The following is a 24,838-nucleotide window of genomic DNA, read 5'->3' on the forward strand; positions in this document are numbered from 1 at the left end:
GTTGATTTTCCAACCTTGAGCCAACTCAGTTCTTTCCATGCCGGCCGTGAGGGGGTGGGGTGGATATCTGACTCCCACTTCTGAGGTTGGAGTGCTGTCTCCAACCTCAGAAAGGTTTTCCCAAGCAATGCTATGGTCCTAGGGACCCAGGGCCCATAGGATTGCTCTTACATACTTTGTTAAAAACAAATGCAGTTTTAGAAAAGAGAAAGGGGTTGGCCAGTAGGCTTAGGAGGTTATGGGGAGTATTAGCCTTTTATGGTAATATGTGGTTTAGAGCTTTTTCATACATGAAGGTGAAAAACATCAATGAGCCCATATCATCCTATTTGCACCATGGGTAAATGTTTTTAGCAAGTGGGAAGAATAGGATGAGAAATCGAATGTAGGTTGCAGCCAATGTGGGTTCTGCATTCACACTATAGGTTGATCTAAGGAAAGATTTATTACCCAAGTCCTCATGATATAGAACAGCCTTCCCCAACATGACCAATGGCCGTGGTGGTTGGGGATGATGAGCACTGTAGTCCAACACATCTGAGGGTGCTGGGTTGGGGAAAGCTAACAGAGATATGTCTACTCTTTGTTGTAATCTAGTCTTCTCCCACTACACTCTCTCCTTTTCCATGTACAGTTATTTTGGTCTCTCTTCTAATCTGGTTTCATCCTTATAGCCTCATTGTTTTCTTGTACATATACAGCAAAGCTGACCTTAAACTCCAAACGTAAGACCTAGTTTATATATTATCTGAATGGTGGGATAGTGGTTCCCCCATTGTTGGACTCCTATATCACTTCAGTAACATATCAAAGCACCAATGACAGGGATTGCCCGGATTCATTCCAGCTAGCAACACTGATGCAGTTGAGATGATGGCATGGAAAGCAACATGGTCCAGGCAACTTGTATGATGAACACTTTTATTTATCCCTGGGGTGGTGTAGGAGGTTTGGATCTCTGTCCTAGAATGCTTCCAGACAGAGTGCTCCTCGCACTACCAATCGAAAGGTATTATGCAGGAGCTATTCCATCTTTACTGCCTTAAGAATTTTTTTTTTTCTGGTGAGAAAAGAGACTAAATAAGTGGTTGGAAAACATGGAAGGGTTAAACACGGAAGACACTGTTGTCTGGACCCCCCACCACTTTCGTAAAATGTTGTGTTTGAGGCAGGGTGATCGCAGGATAAAAAATTCATCCGGGAGCACCTGTATTCCTTTAAAAACAGCATCCTTTCTTCCAGATAAGCATGCACAGAACTGCACCCATGCTGGTTAAAGCTAGGAAGGACATTCTGAATACTATTGATCTCCAATACAAACCTTGTCACTATGGAGGCATGAGGAAGAATTTTCAGTGGAAATAGTATGTTGCCTGGAATATTTGGGACCATTTAAGATAAGGAAAAGTATTTTGAAGACACAGGATTTATCTCAAAGTCAATCTAGTGAATCTTCTTAATCTTCCTCTAACCCCTGTGGGAATTACACACAGATATATGTGTGTACTGACATGGGGTTTTATTACCCCAATTTCTGTTGTGTTTTTTCAAAATGCTGTTTGAAATTCAATTCAGAATTCCTCCCTTTGCTTTTGCAGGCAGCAGGTAGCATCTGACCATGACCGTTTTGCTGCATTGCTGCTGAGGTTTCTATGGCACAACAGATTACAGGCTGTTTACAGCCAGCAAATGCCATCTGTTTCCAACAGAAAAAACACAGCTCTTACCAATGGAAATTGTTTTATCCTTTGTCCAACATTCATCTTCATTCTTCACTTGCTGGCATGCTTTCCTGCAGAGTTGTGTCCTTCTAGAGTTAAGCTGCATGTGTATGTTTTTGCCCCTTAGCAGTTTATTCTGGCCATAAAACAGAAAGATATCCATTCATGTACAAACTCATAGCTACTTTATAGCAAGAATACACATGTTCAGACTATAAATGGAAGGCTGTAAATATTGGGATGTAAAGTTACTTTTATAAGGAGTCCATGTAGAGTATGCCAGATGATCAGCCATAAAAGGGCCATGGCCGTTTCTCTAGTTCTTCTGTTTGTTTCTGTGGTTCTGTTGGTGTGCTGGTGCCACCACCAGGAGCTGAGAGAAAACAGACTCTTCCAGGACGTGAAAGCAACCCAGTGAGGCACAAATGAAGATACACGAATGCTGTATTGTGCGGTAAAATTACATTGGATTTATATGGATTTTTCAGGACAAGGCACTATTTTGAAAATATGAACATGAACAAGGTTAACTGTATGAATGTGCGTCGCTTTGACAGCTCTTAGAGGGACAACTCATCCCTTAGGTTGAAAACACTGCAGGTGTCCACATCAGGTGGGATTAAACTAGGATCCTCCGGGGGAGGGGGGGAGTGTCTCCATGGTCGATTCGCTGCGAGCTGGTTCTGTTTGGAGGTCATTCAGGGCACATAACGTCGTGGCCGTTCTGCAGCCACCCTGGAGCTTTTAGCAGAAAAACCAGATTTCCTGGGACTACTTTAAGTCCGATTCTTTTCCTTGAGTCGGGTTCTCTGCAGTATAGGTGTTGTGTGCCCAACCCCTGCATTTACCTCAGGTATGCTAGCCCTGCCCAGGGGTGTTCCTTTCACCGTGACCCCGGTCAACGGGTGTTTTCTGTCCCCATGTTTCCCATCCTGTGTTTCCCAGCACAAACCAATTAGTGTCTACTCAGAAGTAACTTCCATTGTGGTCAGTGAGGCTTGTCCCTTGAATGAGCACTTCAGAATTTACAGAGTTCCTCCACAATCGAAACAGCACATTTTAAAGCACTAATTCCTTAAATGCTGTACAGTGCTATCTTGAAGCTAAAATTCTTCGTTGTTTGGTTTATTGCCATTCGGAAGTAACTAATTTGCACCTATGCAGCACTGGGTTAGAAAGGGGGCTGGTTTCCCATCCCTGTCTTTCCCAGCACAAACATATGTGTGTCTACTCAGAAGTGACTCCCATTGTTACTGGTCAATGAGGCTTGTTTCCAAAATGCACATTCCTGAAGTTACTGAGATTTCCATGCATTAAAATAATGTGTTTAATGAATGCAAAGCTTCACTTATTCACAGCATCAGCAGCTTCAGGGGAAGGAGAACACTATGTTCCTTAATGGGTGCTGCTTTAAGGAAGTAATTAATGCAGGCGGGGGGGGGGAGAAGAAGATTGTTCACAGCATTGGCAGCTTCAGGGGAGGGAAAATACTGTGTTCCTTTAATGATTGTTGCTCTAAGGAAGTAATTAATGTGGGGGATAGGAGAGAGAGAAGAGTGATTTTTCTGGAGACCCAGAAGGAAACCTCCCAGGATTTTATTGAAGGAGAAAAGGAGGGAGCCTGGATGGGGGAGGGAAGCCTCTCTTATTGGTTGAGCAGCCCCTGCCAGTCAGATGACGTTCACTCCAACGCCCCCCCCTCTCCAGAAGTATGTTCTGTGAAGTGACTTATATTGGTATTGTGCACCTGTTCGTGGAGCCCTGCATGGACCAAAGCCGATTCCTAGGAAAGTCTGGGTAAGCCACCGTTCCCTTTTCCTTCTGTGGTTGTGCAGACAGCCCCCTGGTATGTGTAAGTCCCTTGTAGTGAGTCAGTAAAGACTGCAGAGTAGAGAAGAAGTGGCAGGATTGCCCAACCAGGTCCAAGCTTGGCTTCCCCCCCCCCTGCCCTCTGCCTCCGCCTCCCAGCAGCCTATTGGTTCCTTCTGTCCTATCTTGACAATGGGCTACATCCATTGTCATGTGAACAGACATTCACTCATGCAAGAGGACTTCCCTATGCTCTCCTCTTCCCTGCACCCCATATATCTGCTCTGGCATCCTCCAGAACACATGGAGTTTGTGGAAGGCTGTAGGGGGGAGGGGGAATCCATTCTGCCAGCTGTATCCATTCTGCTGGCAGATGGGACCTATTAGATACAACTCTATAAATACAATGAAGAGTCATGTGCCACCTTAAAGACTAATTTATTTGGGCATAAGCTTTTGTGGACACTGTCCATCAGATGCATCTGATGAAGTGGGCAGCATCCATAAAAGCTTATGCCCAAATAAACTAGTTATTCTTTAAGGTACCACAAGACTCTTTCTTGTTTTTTCTGCAACAGACTAACATGGCCACCCCTCTGGACAAGCCTATAAATATTTCTGGTCAGGTTAGACTTTTGTCTGGGTAGCAACCAGCCTCTGGTCGTACTTGTTTGGTGTCTTAGTCTTGCTCTCTCTCTTTCCAGGCTGCCCAGTTCCCCATCTTCTTGCTTGCGCTTCTGCTAGCTACCTGTTTGCATCCTTGTTCCAGAGCCCCTTTGTACTCAGCTCAGACACTGGCCTGCAATTGACTCTGTGTTGACCTGCAGGTCTACCCCAGTACTCCATCCGACTCTGCTCCCACGTCTTCCTGCCCTTCAGGTGTCACATGCTTGGTCACCTATGGGACTGTCAGCACACTGGACCATAGATTTCAAGGTATTCTTAAGAACATAAGAAGAGCTGCGCTGGATCAGACCAAAGGCCTATCTAATCCAGCATTCTCTTCCCACAGTGGCCAATTAGATGCCCATGGAAAACCCACAGACAGGATAGGAGTGCAGTGACACCTTCCTGTTCATTTATTTAGGGTGCAATCCTATGCATGTTTAGACAGGAAAAAAAAGTCCTACAACTCCCAGCATGCCCCAGCCAGCATGGCTGACTGGGGAATGCTGGGAGTCGTAGGACTTTTTCTGTCTAAATATGCATAGGATTGTGCCCTTATTTAATTGATATACCACCTTTCTGCCAGAAACTCAAGGCACTAAAAATAAAATACAGGTTAAAAACAAAATCTGAATTAAAACGTAACATGAAAACAAATAAACTAAAAGCACCATTAAAAATACAATAAAAGAAATAAATAGCACCTAACTCATTAAAGCCCCATTCAGTAACAGATCAGCTTATATGCAACCAGGGATGTATGGATTTTGTTAAATCCATTCCGCCTGTCTTTCATGGATTGTGAGGCATCTTTCATTCCATTGTCCACTCATGGCCGGAATCATCAATTTTATGTTCAGGAATTTTGTTCCTGTTTGCAAATGTACATTAGCCCAAATGCACACTTATGCGAGTGAGCACTTGTTCAACCCCCCCGCCCCCAGTAAAAAAACTGGTCTGCAAGTCCATGGAATCCACATGACTCAGGAAAAGCCGGTCCACTGCAGCATCCACAGGTCAGATGAACAGAAATCCAAACTCATTTGAAGCCATTGTGGATTTCTCTGACATGCCTATATGCAACAGACCAGCTCATGTTCCCCAGCAAGTGGTATTGCTTCAGGCTGCTTCCAGTATTACCTGTCTTGTTCATGGGTATGTACCTGTATTTTTGGAAGGGCTATATTAATATATTCTGGCAGGTCAATACAGATATACAGAGAACTCTGGGAATGGTTTGGGATATACCCAGGTGGGATCCACAAATATATAGGCGTATAATCAATAATCAAAGGGGCCGCAGTGGCTTAGTGGTTAAGACGCTGAACTGCAGACCGGAAGGTCGGCAGGACAGCAGTTCGAGACCCGAGTGCCACGTGACGGAATGAGCTCCCGTCTTCAGTCCCAGCTCCTGCCAACCTAGCAGTTCGAAAGCAAGAAATTGCAAGTAAATAGGTACCGCTTCGGCGGGAAAGGTAACAGCGTTCCGTGCACCTCGGTGTTCAGTCATGCCGGCCACATGACCACAGAAGCGTCTTCGGACAGCTCTGGCTCTTCAGCTTAGAAATGGAGATGAGCACCACACCCTAGAGTCGGACACGACTGGTTGGGGACACCTTTACCTTTTTTAATCAATGTTTGCGATTTTTGTTACAGGACTGACATGATGCACTTCCATAAATGAAATTCGAACCATCAGAAATAAGCCTTTTTGCTTATTACTGTGTGCAAAATTGAGGTCAAGTATCTCTGTCTTAAACACATTGATTTGGAAATAAGTCTTACTGATATCAATGGAACTTATTTTAAGCAAACGTGATTAGGATTTCAACTTTAGTTAGCTCATCATTTTGCTCTTCTTCCAAGATGCCAACCATCCCTGCCAAAGTTACAAACATGTTAGAAATATAACTTTGAGGCATACAACGTCGAGCATGTGCCTGACTCTGGCTAGTTTTCTTCCATGCATTACATGTATGTGCAGAAGCAACGGATCATACTATCACTTGCTGGTCCCAACAGGAGACAGAATTGAAATGACCTTGTCTTGGCTTAGTGTAAAAGACTTCCTGCTTCTTGCATTGGACATTTTGATACTTAGATTTTTCAGAAGAAATGCTTCCCATAGGAAGCTTCTTCTTTTCACATGAGATTTCAAGCATGGTGATGGCGCTTTAAATGTAAGTGCTACATTCATGAGTGCATATGCTTCTCGTTAACTTAAAATTAGGCAGGTGTGTATCATCACACACTCCTTATTCTTCACTCCTTACATTCTATGCTCATGTGTATAAACTTTGAAAGACAATGGAAAGGCAATGCCAAAGAACCATGCAAAGTTTAAACTGATTAAAATGCTACACTTATGTGCACACAACTTTTTATTAAGGGAAGAGAATCACATCATGGTGATAATGTCTCCAACAGTGGATTTGTCAGTTCCAAATTGGTCTGCTATTAAGGCCCAATTAAGCACATCATTTGGAATCACATCACAGTTTTTAAAAAATTAATAACAAGTGCAGGGGAGGGGATTTTTAAAATTGGAACCGCTGTGCATGGAGAGAGGAGTGTTAACCCTTTCACCATAATCCTGATGAAAATTGGCAGGAAAAAAACCTCATGACACCAATGAGAACTTTTGGGGGTAGGGGTGCTAAAAGTATCTGTGGAGAATGATTCTCATTGGGACCTCTCTGGGGTAGGAAAGGGTTGAACATCCCCTCTCCATATGTAGCAGTTCCAGTGAAAACTGCCCCTGTTCTGCACCTGCTCTGTCTCTCTCTTTAAAACCCTGATGTGATTCCAAGAGATGCATTTAGTCTTACATCTAGTTTGGCCCTGAGTCATAGCAACACACACTGATCAGAATCAAGTACATATGAGGTACAAGCAGGGCCAAGACATTTTGCTACCACAGGTGAAGAACAAGATGGTGCAGTTCCATGTACAAAAGCCAACTGGATGAGAGTTGAATATTTCTTCATCACTGGTGATGGGACAGCACCCTCCACTGCACATGAAGGCAATAGGCTCGCTGAGGGGGTGTTGGGCAGGCTGCATTGCACACAGCTCTCTCTTCCAGTGCCTTGCTGCTGCCTCCCAGCATCTGCCACCTGAGGCAACCACCTCATTTTGTCTAATGATAGGGCCAGCCCTGGATGCATGTAGACCTAGAAAAGTTGGACCTGGGCTGCACAATGCAAAACAAAGGAATGCTGATGTACATGAATGCATTCTAAAAAAAAATGTGGGGTGTCTCATTGATCAAGTATATGACTTACCTGAAAAATTGGGTGGTGGGTCAAATTGTTCAAAGGAACAGAAAGATGTATCTATCTAAACATTTCTGGAACTAGGATGCCAGGAACAGGTGTGTGTTTTTAAGTGTCAGAGGTACTGGGTTCCTGGCTACTGTAGCTAAACAAAGGCATCATCATGTTTCTCTATAGCGGCCAGTTAAAATATACTGGGCAGGCATGAACATTTAAAATGGTGGGTGGCCTGGGAACATGTGCCCAGAACATGGGCTACTGGGCCCCAGCGTGGAAAGACATGATTCCGGGAGAGGAACAACTACAGGGAATCTGGATTCCTGAGTCTATTTTATAAACTGGTCCAAAGATTTGGACTCGAGAATTTGGCACAATTCAGGGTCTCATGCTATTTTATCTACTTTTTAAGGGTGAGGAGAAAACTTCATTCTCGTTCCCCGCCCCGCCCCGCCCCGCCCCGCCCCGCTTTCACACACTGAAGCTAATGTTGTCCAAGCATTATTTATTACGGGGTGCTGTACAGACCAAGTCACTGCCACCACCCATAGCCATTCAGTTTATGTCACTGACATAGCCTTTTTGGTTGTGAAACCCAGATTGTGGAGCTCCCTAACCCAGGAAGCCAGCTTATCCCGTTCCTTATTGGTGTTTTGGTGCCTGCTGTAATAATATGAAAGAACTGCCACATTTGACCTGGATGGGGTGTGCTTCCTGGGAGGAGCCAGGAAGTAGTTGAGGGCAACACCTGCTGCTTCTGGCCAGAGGAGAGAGAGGCCACAGCCCAAAAGGCCTTTGTTGAAATAAAACCTGGAAGTTTGTTCATAAAGCTGAGTCTATTTGGTTCTGCAGGGTGCAATCCACCAGCTTTGAAACACTGGTGAGGCCTTTCCTATTTCATCAAGCTTTCCCCCTTCTCTCTTTTATTCTATATTATAAATAGATAAATTTCATGAATAAATATGACACTATTCAATATTGATAGAGTTAAATAGCTACAATTCACAACAGAGAGAAACTTTTATATTAATGTCGCTATGTTCCTCACTTTTAAAGAAGTGAGGAATCTACTCACGGTTTCTAGGCCCAAATCATAAGCTGTATTGTGCAGAACAAGCAACCAGAATTGAAAATGAAAATGAAAGTAAAACATAAGAACAGTTTGAAGGTATGGAGTCTGTCGTTTTAACCAAATATAGTGAAGACTTTAAAATTACCCTGTCATTGATTTCCCATTACTACAACTATATAAATTATACCTGTGATGTGTATATGGGAGAAGCCTGCGTTTTTTGGTTTTTCTTTCTTTTCTGAAAGCCTGGGCAGGGCCTCTGTCGCACACCCTAAGGGCAGGCCTTGGTGCTGAGGCAGTCTTCTGTGTGGCTGTTGAGGAGTTTGTCTTCTCTCATGTGTATGGGCTTTTCTGCATGAGGCATTTAACGTGCACTTGTCATTCCCTATGCACGGTCTCTTTATGGGCTCTTTAGACAAGGTCGTGACCCTCCAGTTCCGCTTCTGTGTCTAACCAGCACTTCCCACAAGTTTTTTTAGAGCAAAGTAAATGCAGCACTTAATTGTGAAAGAGAAAGAAAGTATGATTTCCTCTTGTGTATTTGCACTATTCCACTATACCACAGTGCTATCTAGAGGTTGTGTAGCAGAAAAACAGGCAAGGAGAATCCTCGTGTAGTGCTTACATCTCAGTTCTGTGACAAAACTGAAAGTAGATACAGCGGATTAACAGCCAATTAACAGCCTCATGTAGAAAAGCGCTATGAAGAATGCTGTTGTGAGAGTTCCTGGGTCTGAAGTGTGTTGCCTGGAGAGCAGGGCCTAGGGGTGGACTGCAAGTTGAGCCGGTAAGCTCACCCCCATATTAACCACACCCAATACCTATATTTCATAAAAGCAAATTGAAGCCACTTGTTCTTAAAATGTTATATTTAGTGTCTTCCATCTCTCAGCTGTACAATTAAGTCATTGCTGCTATTTTCCAGATCTTAGCAAATCCCTAAGTAGAGGCAGAGAGGCACTTCTCCTTGCTCCTACTAACAGGCTCCGCGCCAAGTCTTTTATTGGAACTGATTCAGCCTTCCAAATATTGTAACAATATTGTCAGAAGCTCTAAAGGGCCAGACAACTTGTTAGTCCCCGTGGAACCCTTCGGGAGCTACGTCCTTCCCCTGTCAGTGCCACTACCACAGATGCCGCTGAAAACCCAGCAATTGTACTGGGAAACAGTGCATGCGCCTCCCAGTGCAATCATGCTCCTGCCTGCCCACCAGTCAGCTGTTTGGCAGGCCCTTGGGAGCCAGATTCTGCATAGAATTGGGGCACTCAGGGATGGCTTCCCTTGCAAGCCCTGTTTCTGCTAGGAAATGGAGCACACAGGCAGCCCTGTTACCCAGCAGAATCCCTGTGATTCTGATCAGCCCTTCACCCCTCTTCTGCGTGCCACTGACAGCTTTCCCCAACCTGTTGCCCTCCAGATGTTTTTGACTACAACTCCCAGAATTCCTAACTATGACCTGGGGTTGCTGGGACTTGAAGTCCAAAACATCTGGAGGGCACCAGGTTGGGGAAGGCTGGGGGAGGAAAGTGACAGTGCATCCTCCGCACAATAAAGCCTTGTGAGAGAGAGCAGAGAATCTCTCACAGATTTCCGGTGGAAGGAAAGGAGTGAATTGTGGCAGATAGGGTGGTATCCTGGCAATTCTGCTGTTGGGGGTGGGAGGGAGAAGGAGACAGCATGGCCACCTTTTTTCGGTGCTTCTTTTGGCAGTGGCATAGATTTTCAGGAGTGAAGAGAAGACATGGGGGCCCCACACAAACAGTGTGGGGGCATGTGGCCCATGTGACGCACATTCCTGCTCTAAAGACGCAGTCTAAGGTATCACTAAGGGGCCGTGGTGGCTTAGTGGTTAAGACACTGAACTGCAGACTGGAAGGTCGGCAAGACAGCAGTTCGAGACCTGAGTGCTGTGTGACGGAGTGAGCTCCCATCTTCAGTCCCAGCTTCTGCCAACCTAGCAGTTCAAAAGCAAGAAATTGCAAGTAGATAAATAGGTACCGCTTCGGCGGGAAAGATAACAGCGTTCCGTGCACCTCGGTGTTCAGTCATGCTGGCCACATGCCCACGGAAGCATCTTCAGGCAGCGCTGGTTCTTCGGCTTAGAAATGGAGATGAGCACCACACCCTAGAGTCGGACACGACTGGTTGGGGACACCTTTACTTTTTTTTTTTTTTTAAGGTATCACTAAGGAGTTTCCTCACCCCAATATGATTTTGTTATTGGACAATCCAACTCGAGTTACCCAAACTCAGCTCTTGGAGATCCACATCTCCCCTCAAGCTTTTGGATTCTCTTAAGCTTTGTTGCCTCTCTAGGGGTATTGTATTTTAGCTTTGGTTTTTAGTTCTTTGTTCATTTTATTGTTCTATTCTGCTTTTAATTGATGGTGTAAGCCATCTTGAGGTTCCTTTGGCGAAAGGCAGGGTAAAAATGATGTTATAAAATAATAAATAAATACTGGTTGACTGGGGGTGGACTCGATGGTCTTATAGGCCCCTTCCTACTATTCTATTATTCTATGTCCAGCTGACATTCATGGGCCTAGTGAATGATCTGAAGGCACCTCACATAACTGTGTAAAAAGCTGAGCAGGTCTAGATCTGGACAAGAGTTTCCCTAGCAACCCACACACTTCACTCTGAGTTCTTGGGAGGAATGCTGGGTTACGAATGTCTCTTTCTCAGCTTTTGGTGCTAAGTCTGGATGTCACCTGATGGTACCTTTGTGGGCATCATAACTCGGCACACGCAAAATGCTCAGCATATATTTGTTTGTCCCGAGAGAGTGTCATCAACTTGTTTCTGTCTTTTATGTCAACTGAATGATCCACCCAGGTCAGCCGCTTGCACCTTGCCTGCTCCAGTTGCTGTGGATGTTTCTGAGGTCTCACTTTCCATTTAGAGCTTATTTTTCCAGATGCATGACTGAAGATGGTTAGATTAAGGCTTTCTTCACATGGAGCTTTTATCCTGCGATTGAGAGTGCTCCTTCACGGAAGTTTAAGGGCTCTTTACGTGACGCCATGATCATTCAAGGCATCTCCTGCACGAAATGCCCTTTGTTCCGTTTTTAAATAGATCGCAGATAATGAGCTATCAAATTACCCCCAGTGTGTTCCGCTTGAGTTTCCTCCGTGAAAAGAGTAAATGAAAGATAATGGAAAACTCAGATGCAGGGGGATGGGGGTGGCGGGAAAGGAAGCAGGTGAAAAAGGAAGTCGTGATCCTGCATTTAAAACAGAAGCAGAAAGCCCCATTTTAAATACAGGATTTTAGGCTGGTGTAGAGAGGCCCTAAGTAGTGCTACTACAGAGTTATCAATTTGGGGGATATGTCATGCCCTCATTGGAGGAATTGTCCTCAGAGGAAAAGCTAGAGCTCCCAGAAACTGAGGGCTCCCCAGAGTAGTCACTGTCACCAGACCAGAAGGGGCCTGGGCCCTTGGGGGAGATGGCTGCAGGTTTGCCCTGCAGGTCAGGGGGAAAGGACTCTGCCTCTGAGGAGTGCTGTCACCTTCAGTGGCAGACCAGTGAGAAGAAGTGCTTCTTGCAAGGGAAGACTTCTCAGGAGAATGTGATTCCTCATAAGTAGGGCTCTAACCAGAGAGCTCTAATGTACTGCAGCTGAGCACGGGTGTGGTAGCAGGCCATGGTGTTAAAAGCTTTCAGTGTCTGCCGAGCGATAGTGCTAGAACATTATTCTTTCAGCTCCTGTGTTTTTTAACCTTGTTGTCTCCTGGATCTTGTGTTATGACTGATGCTCTACGCTACTGACCCTTGGGCTCTTTCTTGGCTCTGCTTCTGAACTGTATAACATATCAGACTGCCTAAATGTGAGTTAATCTCTGCCTGCTATCTTGACCACTCGTGCCTAGCCTGAGCCTGTGTACTTTAACCTTTGTTGGCTTCATTGCAATGCTTTTTGGTTAGCCCTGCACTCAGAGAGTGCTGCAATCAATACAGAATGGTAACTAGCATGAATTTGCAGGAGTTCTAGTGCCTCTTTTTAGGACCTGGATTTTGGGGAACCTTCAGAAATATAAGGAGCAGGACAGGATTCCTGATTGCATGGGTAAGGCTCTATGTGCAAACACTTGTACATGCATAGAATTCAGAAGAATGAAAAACATGTGGAGGTCAGGAGAGGAGCATTGAGTCTCTCAGGCCCTGATTTCCCTCTGTACATACATACACACACCCAGACATTACTTAAGCCCACATATCTGATAAGAGCCTACGTTACTACATTTGGGTGGGGTGTGGGTGATGAATACTGATTTCTGAGTACTTATAACTGAGTACAGTGTATTTCTGTTGTAACTGAAAAGAAGGGAATGGAGAGTCCATGGGCCACTTAAGGGGTAAGGAGAGATGGGATGTATTTCTTGGAGTGTATGCATATTGCCCAGGGAATGGACAATATAATTTTTCTTAAAAAATCGACTGAGATATGTACACTCCTCAAGACCTTTTGGAAAGTATTATATTGACTGGATAATGTACACAATACTTCCTTCATGGACAGATTATGTGCACACTCTCCTGAACAATGGGGCTGATTCTGGGGTTTCCAAATGATGCCCTTGGGCACCAGTAAGCCTGCAGACACTGCCCATGATGCCATTCAGGCTCCCTGTCCCTCATGATTATTTGTTAAAGGTTTTTAAAAATTAAAACACATTGAGAGGTGGCATGCTGCAAAGCAATGCACTGGCCTCAAGCACCATCCAGAGGGACTGGCAGGAAATACCCATGCTGTATGAGTCCTAACCTGTTGTGGGTTTTTATGTGGTGTGGTGTAATGTCATGTGCATTAGCTGACTTGTTTGCTTGTTTCAGTTTGTGTTTTGCCTGTGTGCGTGTGTGTTGTTCTCTGAGCAGCACCAGCTCTCTTCTGTGAAATGGCTCTTTTGTGGGGGAAAAGATGTGATCCAGCACTTTGCAGTCAGATTCCACCTCTGCCTTGTACTCAGTTTCTTGACCAAGTTACTTGTTTGAGCCTCTCAGTTTGCCTTCTACAAAGTGGGTATTTGAACAGAAAGCTGTGGGTTCAGAAGAGTGGCTATGTGTTCTGGAACTCAGACCATACTTCTGCTTTGTACTTCGGTGTTTGCGCATGTTACTTTTCTTTTAGCCTCACCAGTTTGGGAAATGGGTGTTTTGTGATTGGCCATGCTCACCATGGTAGCCATCTTATGAATGGGTCAGCTCCCTCATGGCAGCCATTTTGTGTGAGCACCCGCAGCACTCAACCTTCCGGATGTTCCCACTGGCCCAAAAATGTTGGGAACCCTCGGACTAATGCAACTTGCCCCCGAAGGGCTTGGGATGCTGCCACAGAAAAGGCCTTATTCCACATCTCTACCAAACTAATCTCTCTCAGTGGCAGGACATACAAAAGAGCCTTGGATAAAGCTGTTAAACTATGGGCAGGTTCATTTGGGAGGAGGCAATATTTCAGATATCCTGACCCCAAGCCATTTAGAGCTTTATAGGTTTATTCATTTTATTACATTTCTATACTGCCTAATAGTTGAAACTCTCTGGGCGGTTTAGAAAACAAAATAAGAACCAGCGCATTTACCAGCATAGGTAAGAACTACCTATAGTAGCCTCATAATTCCAGCAGGTGATTCAATTGGGCCCTGAAATAATTTACAAGCCATTGCAACTCGTATAAGACCATGTAATATGATCTATAAAGCACTGCAGCCAGATTGCTTTCTGGTATGCATTTTGGACCAGCTGCAGTTTCTGAAACCTTTCAAGGGTAGCCCCATGCCTAACACATTGCAATAGAGTGTCTGTCTGTCTGTCTGTCTGTCTGTCTGTCTCTCTCTCTCTCTCTCTCTCTCTTTCTCTGTCTTCATTTCATATTTCCGTATATTCATAGGATGGGTGATTTTTTGTTTATTTATATGTTTAGATATCTAAATGTTTCACAGTGCATACTGCATTGCATTCACATTATGTTTCTCTGAGTGAGGTCTTTTTTAGATTATTGTTGTTGTTCAGTCATGTCCGACTCTTCGTGACCCCATGGACCATAGCACGCCAGATCTTCCTGTCCTCCGCTGTCTCCTGGACTGTGCTCAAGTTCATCTTCATTGCATCGGTGATGCTATCCAGCTATTTCATCCTCTGCCGTCCCCTTCTGTTTTGGCCTTCAATCTTTCCCAGCATCAGGGTCTTTTCCAGGGAGTTTTCTCTTTGCATTAGGTGGCCAAAATATTTGAGCTTCAGCTTCAGTATTTTTAGATTATATCAGTGCTCAAATTATGGAGGGGGCAGTGGAGGCTGGTGACTCCGATTTTGGTGGTGCTATGAATCCATTCTGGGTTTCAGTTAGAACCAGCCAGAACTCTAAAGGAGCTATTCAAGGCACTGTACCTATTTTGGGAATAGGGGTCAGCACCTTGGAAAGCTCCTTTAGAGTTCTGGTTGGTTCTGACTGAAATGCAGAGTGGATTCACAGACCCACTGAAATCAGTGCCACTGGCCTCCGCTGGGGGCGGGGTTGAAAGCTGGAGGCCCGTACTGAACTCCATCTACACCCCTAACTCGCCCCCAATTTTAGCCAAATCACGTCTCTCCGAGTTTTCTGAAGGAACACAGGAAACTGCCTTATACGGATTCAGGAGATGCCGGGGATTGAACCGGGGACTTCTGCTTGCAGATCAGGTGCTCCACCGCTGAGCCACAGCTCTTCCCCTAAAGCAGCCTTCCCCGAACTGGGGCGCTCTTCTAGCTGGTTTGGACTACAACCCCCAGCCTTCCTGACCATGAACTGGGCCATGCTGGCTGGGGCTGATGGGAATGGAAGTCCGGCACAGCTGGAGGAGGCCAGGAGGAGGAAAGCTGCCCTAAAGTAAAGACAGAAGCCGAGGGGGCTGTCACAAGAAGCCGTGCTCGTGATCCAAGCGGGGGTGGGATACTTCGATGCATGGGGGGGGGGGATCTTTGTGTGTTATTTAGTCGATGGCAGGCGGCCTGGTCTTCTTGCGGTTGTCATAGTCACCAGAGGGCGGGGGGGCGTGTAGGCATGATGCCCGGCGCCTCGCTGCTCTGCGGGATGCCTGCCGCCCCCCTTCTCCGCTGCCGCCCCAAAGCGGGAGACCCCGCCCGGCGAGCCCGTGTTCCCTTCAGCGCCGAGGCTGCCGACTTCAGCGGGCTCACGGCGGTCGGGCGATATTTAGCCCACTGTGTCCAAGGGAGAGCGCAGTACTCCGAGCAGCGGGCGACCCAGAACGCGCGCCCGCGGAGGGGATGAGCCAGGTGGCGCCGCTGCCTACTGCACAGCCTCGGGACGGGGGGAAGCAGCGAGAGGCTGCCCGGCTGGAAGAAGCGGGCGAGGGGGAGGAGCCGGGAGGGGCTGCCGGCACTAGCACAGGAGGGGCGCGAGGGGAGGGGGGAAGGCAGCGGGGGAGGAGGGGAAAGCAGAGCAGCCGCCCGCTGCAGCCGCCGCCGCCTGGGTGATCGGGACAAACATGGTGGCCGCTCACACTTCCCATTCTTCCTCCTCCAGCGAGTGGATCGCTTGCCTGGATAAAAGGTACTGGCACCTTCGTGGTATGCGGCTGGGAGGGCGTATGGGGGGGGAGGGGCTGGAGGCAGCGTGCGCTTGGTAGCTCTGTACCCCTCTAAGCATCCCCAGCCCCACCTGCTTCCACCCATTACAGCGTGCCTTATGTATTCATGCAGGCAATGCATACTCTGGAAGATCGGGATCAAAAGCCCTGCGCCGGGGGTGGGGCGGCGAAGCAGGGCTGGGCCGGAGGGGGTGGGGTGTGCGAGCGAGCGAGAGCGAGGGGGCCCCTTCTCCACGGGTGTGTGTCCAGAGGAGAGCCGCTGTGCTGCTCAGCTGCAGCAGGGGGATGGGGGGTGGTCGCACATTTCCACAGGGTTCTGGCGCCCGTGAAATATTGCACGTGCCGGAGGGACAAGGAAACGAAAGAACCGTCCCCCGGGAACTTTGGGGTCTTCTCCTCCCCCGCTTCCCTCCCTCCCCCCTGCTGCTGATATCCAGGGCTGTTGTGGCCAGGCCTCTCTAGGCAATGCTGGGGGTGGGGTGAGGGATCAATCATCTGCACAGAAGGAAGCCCCCACCTAGGAGGCCACAGAGATGGTCCCTGCAGAAGTATGCGTTGGGTGCTTACTGGGAGGAGGAGGCAAGGTGGAAGGTTCCCCAGTTCAATACAGGGCTGGGAAATGCGGGAGTCCTTTGTATTGACAAGTGGTGCCACATTGTATTATATCAGTGCTGATGCTAGCATTTCCAGAGGGATGTTTTTGGGGGGGGGAGTTGGCCCAAGGTGCCTGAGCAGCAAATAGCACTCCCTGCCCCTCCCACACACACGCAAAAACACCCAAGTCAAGATGCACAGTTACTCAAGGCCGGTCAAGTTATTTTGGCAGCAGAGGCAGAAAATCACACAAGCACCTCTCCCCTTTCCTGGCAGGAAAAGTACAATACTAATGAATTAATAACTAAGCTGCCTTATCGTGACACTAAAAATCTGGCCCGGTCATACTGTTTGTCCATCTAGCACAACATTGTCAAATTTGACTGGGTTCCAAGCAGAGGCCTTTAGGATGATATGTGTTTGTGTGAGAGAAGAGGACATTGTACTACTTGTTGTTGTTGTTCAGTCGTGTCCGACTCTTTGTGACCCTATGGACCATAGCACACCAGGCCTTCCTGTCCTGCGCTCTGTGAACGGTTACCTGAGGTTCACAGGAAAGCCAATGGCATCTGGCAGGGTCAGATCTGGGCAAGGAGAATCCGTTTTAGGTAAAACAGTAAGGTCTAGGCAGGTGAGGTCAAATCCAGTCAAGATTTTACTGTTTTATTTCTTGTGTTCACAGCTCTGAAATCTGTTCTAGAGATAGAGTGGTATATAAATATTGTAGATAAATAAGTACATCCGGCACAGCAAGTTATAAGTAAAGGCAGAACCCTCTTGTGTAAAGAGCAGCTGGAACAGGACCATGGATAGCTCTGAGTGAGCTTTGCTGGCTGGAGCTCTTTCAACTGGAACCATAGGAGGATGTTGTCTCAACACCAAGCTCAAGCCAACTAAAGCCTTACATAGGCAGCCACCATCTGTAGTGTGGTCAGTTCTACCCCTTCTGGGGGAGCTGGCTGGACTGTTAAAGGACCCTCACCCTGATTTTGTAGTCTCAGACTTCTGCGAGGCTGGGGAGATGGAAGTTCTGCTGAAGGTTCTTCCTCCGATTTAGAGGATGATGGCAAGGCCGTGTCTTCTGGCTGGGGCAGGGGGCAGAATATGGGACGGAATGACCTTCCCCTGGAAGAGCAGTCTGGTCCTCATCTCTGTTGGGGTCTTCTGTGCCCTGAAAAGGCTGAGGGTGGTGGTACGTGACCATGGTGATGGACATGTAAAATTCAATTTAATCTTAATTTGTTGATGAGGGTTGATTTCCTAGAAGAGAAGTGCTTGCAATGGAATGATGGACTAGTTGCCCTCTTGGTCCCTTAAATTATACAATTCGGTATGACTCTGACTCCATGCTGTTTCTATCTATGCAGTATATATACTACATTATACCGGAACCACTGTACTATAGACATAGACTTGTACTTTCTAACATTATTCACACAAACAAGGAGGCCATTTGACATCCCTGCAGCATGGAGGCCGCTCCACACAGTGAGGTGCTTTTGTGTAGCTGCTCACCCTGTGGATCCCATCGCTCACCACTGTGGATTTCACCACACCACCACAATCCAGAAAAAAATATGGCTAGTGCGGTGACATCAGCAGACCTGTGCACATGCTGGTCTTGCCCTGAAGAACCATCTCCATGCATTTTTTTTATTTCATGCAGACACCACAAGGTCCTTTGTTCCTGTGAATCAGGCCTATGCTTTGAGCCATATTGCAGGTGTAAATAGCTATGACTTTAAGCCTTCTCATTTCATAGTCTTTGGATACTCTGCCTCCTCCATTTCCTCCAGGGATTTGCATTCCCATGAAAAATCCTTTGGATTTACTTAACATCTCTTCTCAAATGATTATGGTTTCTGATGACTTATTCTTTATGCTTCACATACAAGTAGAAGATCTTTCTCATGATAGCATAAACTAAGCTGGATATGGAATGATCTGTATTACTCTAGTTTCTTCCCCACCCTAAAGTCTCTTTTACAATTTCTTCGTTATCATGGACTGTAATTGCAATTGTCCCCAGATACTGACGGACAGGTTAATATATGGTTGGATCAGAATGTAGGTTAAGCTATAAACAATACATTATTAGTCATTCCTGTTCATTAACACTGATTAGGTGGTGAAAAGACAGTAGTAAAATAACATTGATTCTTAAGAACGCCGGAAAGTTTCTCATGGTTTCGTTCTAACAGCATTGATCATATCTGATCACATGCTAGGCGTATTGTAGTACATATGATCATTACTTTTATCCCAGGATGGATCCTATTGATGGCAAAATTATTAATTTGTTTTCCTAATTTATTAGACTATTCCTGAGTGCTGAACAGTGGAATCCGATAGATGTCTACTCAGAAAGTTCCACTGAGTTCAATGGGGCTTATGCCTAAGTAAGTGGGTATAAGATTACGGCATATAAGGGAATTACCCAATTTTACAAGTGGCTACAGAGATTTATTATTGATGCATTTGGCACCACTACCAACTAGTTGGTTTTCTATGCAAAGCTAGTGGTGTCAGGCAAGTCCTATTTATAGAGCACTTCCATTTGCTCAGTGCTCTACAGTTTTTATTGTTGTGATGGCCAGGCGTTAGGTGTGTCGTCACAGAATAACTCCCATTTATGACTCCTTGTGTCGTTGAATTGGGAGCTTTGGCAGTGTGTGATCATCATATCAGTACGTTGCACAATACTGCCACTTGTGCATCCAGACATGCTCTGTGGGAGCTGTTCGGATTATGTACTTGTGGCACATGGTATTCACATTTAGGTTTAATGCTCATATTTTCTAGTTGTAGCGTTATACCACAGCAAGGGAGGAGGGACTCTGGGCCTTCAGTTCTGATAAAACTCATTTAGAGTGCAATCCTATGCATGTTTAAACAGAGTGAAGTGGATCACCTCACAAGGAAGGTGATCCGCATGGCAACAGTTCTATCATGGATACTGCATGAAGAAGCCAATGCTATTCCAAGTGATTTCCAAATGGCACTCATAATGTGTCCTCAATCTCAGGTAGAGAAGGGTTATGGTGGACAAATGACATGGTAACAATTACACTAAAGGCAGAATGCTATGCGTGTTTAGACAAAGAAAAGGCCTACAACTCCCAGCATGCCCCAGCCAGCACAACCCTTCTCTACCTGAGATTGAGGACACATTATGAGTGCCATTTGGAAATCATTTGGAATAGCATTGGCTTCTTCATGCAGCATTCATGATAGAACTGTTGCCATGTGGATCACCTTCCATGTGAGAAGTTACTCAGGAATGTGAGGAGTTAGTGTTGAAATTCTCTATACAAACTGGAGAGCCACATACCAAACAGTCCTAGACCTATTGCATGGAGAAACTGACACATGGGAGCTATTTCAGACAGCCACCACAGGCTGGTCTACTACACATGTAGCAGAATGAGATGGGAATTAGGTGGTAGAATTTTTCAGTAGTAGACTGGACTGTACCCCCACAGGTGAAGGATGCTAGTTTTGAATGCTTCCCTATGGGAACAATCTCACTGCAAGTAGAAAATAGCACAACAAGGAGCACACTGCCAGATGTTTCCTCCCTCATAGGCTAACATTTTTCCTCCATGCAGGGAATATTTTTACATGAGACAGCATTCCCTGTCTACAGTCTGAAGGTATCTTAATTTTTTGTATGTTTTAATCCCTGTTGTAAGATGCATTGAGTCTTTTTCTGAGAAATGTGTCTAAGAAATTTTATTAATAACATCTTAACAGAAGTTTCACCAGCATTAATCTGTCCATATGCCAAGATCTTCATCGGAGGCCTTTCTCCAAGTCCCCCTGCCTTCTGAAATAAGGCAGGTGAGGAGTGGAGAGAGGGTGTTCTTGGGTGTAGCTCCCCGCCTGTAGCATCCCCCCCCACCCCCCAGAAGGCTTGCCTGGCACTGAATCGGATGTCCTTCTGTCGTCATGCAGGCAAAGGCCTTTTTATTTGTCCAGGCCTTTCAGTATATTTATTGAACTGGTTTTTATTGTTATTGATGTGTTTTCTTGCCTTCCTGATTTTAAATATTGATCATTTTACTGTTTCTGCTGGTTTTATTGTTTGTCACTGAATTTTTTTTATTATGTGTAATGTTATACACAGAATTTTTTTTCATATATTATGTTTCTGCGTGTAAGCCACCCTGGAAATCTATGAGACTGAAGAGCAGCATATAACTAACTATGTCAGTTGAACTTAATCCCCATTGAAATCAATAGGACAAGTTAGTCATGATGTAAGTTAAGCCCAAATGATTTCAATGGGAACTTAGTCTTAGTCTTAGTTTATCCCATGGTAAATTCATTTATTTATTTATTACATTACATATTCACATGTTTACAGTCTGAAGTGGTACAATCCATGCTACCACTTCAGGACTGTCAGTCTGCTGCACAGGTTGGTCAGGCCCATGTGGTATTCAGTTATACTGTATTGCACTTGTGGTGGTAAAGATCTTGATGCTGATTGGACAAGCTGGTGTGACAGCTCAGAATCTTTAGTTGTTCGGTTTCCATCTCAGTCCATCTTTTAGCAGGGAAGGGAATGTTGACAGTTTGGGAGGGATTTAAACATCATCCATATGGCAACTGAGGGCTAGGAAGAGCTCCTGGGATGTGGAGAATCTAAGGGACAGGATGGTCATATGTAAGCAGGCTGAAGGAAGGGTGAGTAAGGCAACAGACTGAGAAAGAGGAACCTGAAAGAATGGTAGGTGGAGGACAAGGCTTGAAAGGGGCAGTGAAGAAATGGATTTGAGGCAAGGCTAATGGAGCAGGGAAGGGTTATAACATGAGGGTGGGCAGAGAAGTGTGTGAGTTGGCTGGCCAAGCGACAGGTTGCCATAAGGAAGTGAGACAAAATTGGCATTAGCCTAAAAAGCCCACACCAAAGGAAACAACGGATGAAGGAGGCATGGGTATGAGAAAGGAAAAACCAAAGATAAAGTAGAATTGGGCAAAACAATTCATATGGCCAGGGTTGGAATTATCTCAAAAAGAAGCTAGACACCCACAGAAGAGGGAATGTTCTTCCATCACCATTAAACCACTTGCTTGCCTTAGAACATAAGGAAAGCCACGCTTTATGAGACCAAGGGTTGATCTAGTCCAGAATTCTGTTCACACAGTGGCCAACCTGATCCCCATGGGAAACCCATGCTATAGCACCCTCCTGCCCATGTTCCCCAGCAACTGGTGTACATAGGCATACTGCTTCTGATACTGGAGGTGGCCTATAACCATCAGGATTGGTAGTCATTGATGGCCTTTTTCTCCATGAATTTGACGAACCCCCTTTTAAAGCCATCAAAATTGGTGACCTTCACTACATCGTGTAATGGAGAGTCTGCTCTTCTTCAAAATGAACAAGAGTCCATGGTTTGATCCTGGTCTAAGTTCCTGGTTAGTAAACAGACATTAAGCCAGAGTTCTATGTTCAGATGTAAAGATACCAGGATCTTCAACCTGTGCCAAAGCTGACATGTGCAGCGAGGAACACACAGGCCAAACAAATACTCATTCCTGACTTGCTAGACCATGGTTTAGCAGTCCAAAAGGGCCGTGTAACATTCACTTCTCTGTTACTCATTCTGCCTGCCTGCCTCTCTTCTGGGACCCTTCCCACAGACCAGTTACGGGTAATGTCCCTGCTGGGGGAGGGGAAAAGTGCAATTGAGTAGAGGCCGGAGGTGATTTTCGCCTGCCTGCCCCCCTGCCTGTCTCCTCTCCCTGTCTCCTCTCCCTGCCTCTTACCACCAACTTCCCTGTGGGAATGGTCATTACCACCAACTTACCACCTGTGGGAAGGGCCATTACCACCAACGTCCCTGTGGGAATGGTCCTAGGAAGAGACACCTCAGGCCCCTGCTCCAGTTAGACTATGCCTCCCTTTCCCCACAGGGCTTTTTATCAGTTTATATTGTTTATAATTTTTTTTATTAATGTATTTACTTATTTATTTATTTACAATATTTATATATCGCTCCACATCAGAAGATTTTGGAGTGGTGAACAACATAGTAAAAGAATAAAACATCAGGTTAAAAGAGTTAAAACATTTTTTAAAAAGACAAACCCCAACAAAGTGGAATTTAACAAACCACAGCTGGTCGTGCAAGGACGGCCTCTTGAAAGAACAACGTTTTCAGGAGGTGTTGGAAGGAACACAATGTTGGTGCCTGCCTGACTTCTGAAGGCAGGGAATTCCACAGGAAGGGGGCCACCACACTGAAGGCTCTTTTCCTGGTCGACTCCAACCAGGCCATGGGTCCATTTGGAACCACCAGGAACATGCTCTCTGGTGACCTCAGTGACTAGGCAGGTTGGTAAAGAAGGAGGTGCTCTCTCAGGTATCCTGGACCCAAGTTGATTAGGGCTTTGTACACTAGTACTAATACCTTAAACCTGGCCCGGTAGCGAATAGGCAGCCAGTGCAGTTCCCTCAGCAGAGGAGTTACACGCTGAAAAGGGGCAGCTCCAGCTTCTGGACCAGCCTTAAGGGCATCCCCACATAGAGTGGATTGCAGTAATCCAGTCTTGAGGTTACTAATGCCTGTACCACCATGGTCAAGCTATCCCTGTCCAGGAGCGGCTGTAGCTGGAGAACCAGCCGAAGCTGGTAAAAGGCACTCTGAGCCGCCGTGACCACTTGGGCCTTCAGCGACAATGATGGATCTAGGAGTACCTCCAGACTATGGACCTCATCTTTCAGAGGGATTTACTTACTTGTAAGCTGCCTTGGAAGGATTTTTATTCTGAAAGGCAGGATATAAATAATTGTAATAAAGCAAAGAAACAATACTCAACAAGCAGACAGTGACTCAGAAAACAAAAATTAGAGTCCAGCATGTGTTCATGGGAAGGGAAGCCTTCCAGTCGTCTTATCATGGACACAAAAAGGATTGCCATTTTGAGACCCTTTACAGGTTTTAAGATGCCAGCATAATGATGATGTGCAAGGATCATGCCCTTAGATAGCCCAAAGAGTACAGTTCCCTGCATGAGCTATACATTCATTCTTACGCCTCCTTTGCAGTAGACAGAACCTGCAGTGCCTTTGCTGACTGTTGCACTTGACTGCAGGAGATGATCACAGAACAAGCTATGTTGTGTTGGTGTCATGGTGTGTCAAGAATGTTACAGTCTTTGATGAGCTTTTGATGAATTATTTAAAAATGGAGAGTTGCTTTGAGGACATAGTCAACCGAGTTCTTTATATACTTTTGCTGCTCCATTCCAGCTTGACCTTTACTAATTATGAGTGTAGAATTTTACACACCTGTAAATATGAATAGCATTGATCATGAAGCAAAGCTATTGTGCATGCAATATGTATACAATCCAGTCATTCAGAGAGGTCTTCTAGTGGGTTCCAGTGGATTTTTGGTAAACACAATAACTGCTTGAGTTACAGCCCTGAGGGATATTTCTATCAGAGATTTACTCCGAGCCAGCTGCATGTTGAGGTCGTTAGGGATACATGACATCGTGCCCTTCCAGCAGCCACCCCGGAGTTTATCAGGGAAAAAACGGATTTCCTGAGACTGCTTAAAGTCTGATGCTTTTCTTTAAGTCGGGTTCTCTCTATATAGTTGTTGTATGCCCCAACCCCTGCATTTAGCTCAGCTATGCTAGCCCTGCCCATGGGTGTTCCTTTCACGGTGACCCCAGTCAAGGGGTGTTTCCTCCCATTGTCCTGAATGAGGCTTGCCCTCTCAATGCCCACAGAAATAACAGAGGAGCCCTGCAATTGACACGGCACATATCAAAGCCCAATTCCTTAAATGCAATTAAGCATGATCTCGAGGCTCTGATTCATTGCCTTAGGAAGTAACTCCTTCACAGCTTCCTTATAGAGGTCCTGTGCATTAAAATGGGGGTTGGTTTCCACCTCCTTCCCACAACAAACCCATTAGTGTCTCCTCAGAAGTAACTCCCATTGTGCTGAATGAGGCTTGCCCTTGAATGCCCACATCAGAACTTACAGAGATTCCTCCTCAATTGAAATGGCACATTTTAAAGCCCATTTCCTGAAGTGCGATTAAGCTAGATCTCGAGGCTCTGATTCATTGCCTTAGGAAGTAAATACTTCACA

At 45.7% G+C, this 24,838-nt stretch overlaps 1 protein-coding gene across 1 annotated transcript in view; it reads left to right on the top strand.

Annotated features, from left to right (window-relative positions):
- The first annotated feature begins 15,956 nt into the window (after positions 1-15,956).
- The window catches only part of RAPGEF4 (Rap guanine nucleotide exchange factor 4), a 221,515-nt gene continuing 212,633 nt past the window's right edge, over positions 15,957-24,838 (top strand). Inside the window, exon 1 of the mRNA XM_084812949.1 lies at positions 15,957-16,091. Within this exon, the coding sequence (XP_084669075.1) occupies positions 16,027-16,091 (65 nt within the window). The 5' untranslated portion in view covers positions 15,957-16,026. The remainder of the gene's footprint in view (positions 16,092-24,838) is intronic.

This window comes from Heloderma suspectum, chromosome 1 (genome assembly GCF_057233095.1).
Source record: "Heloderma suspectum isolate Gila_16-S chromosome 1, 16-S_ref, whole genome shotgun sequence".
Taxonomy (NCBI): domain Eukaryota; kingdom Metazoa; phylum Chordata; class Lepidosauria; order Squamata; family Helodermatidae; genus Heloderma; species Heloderma suspectum.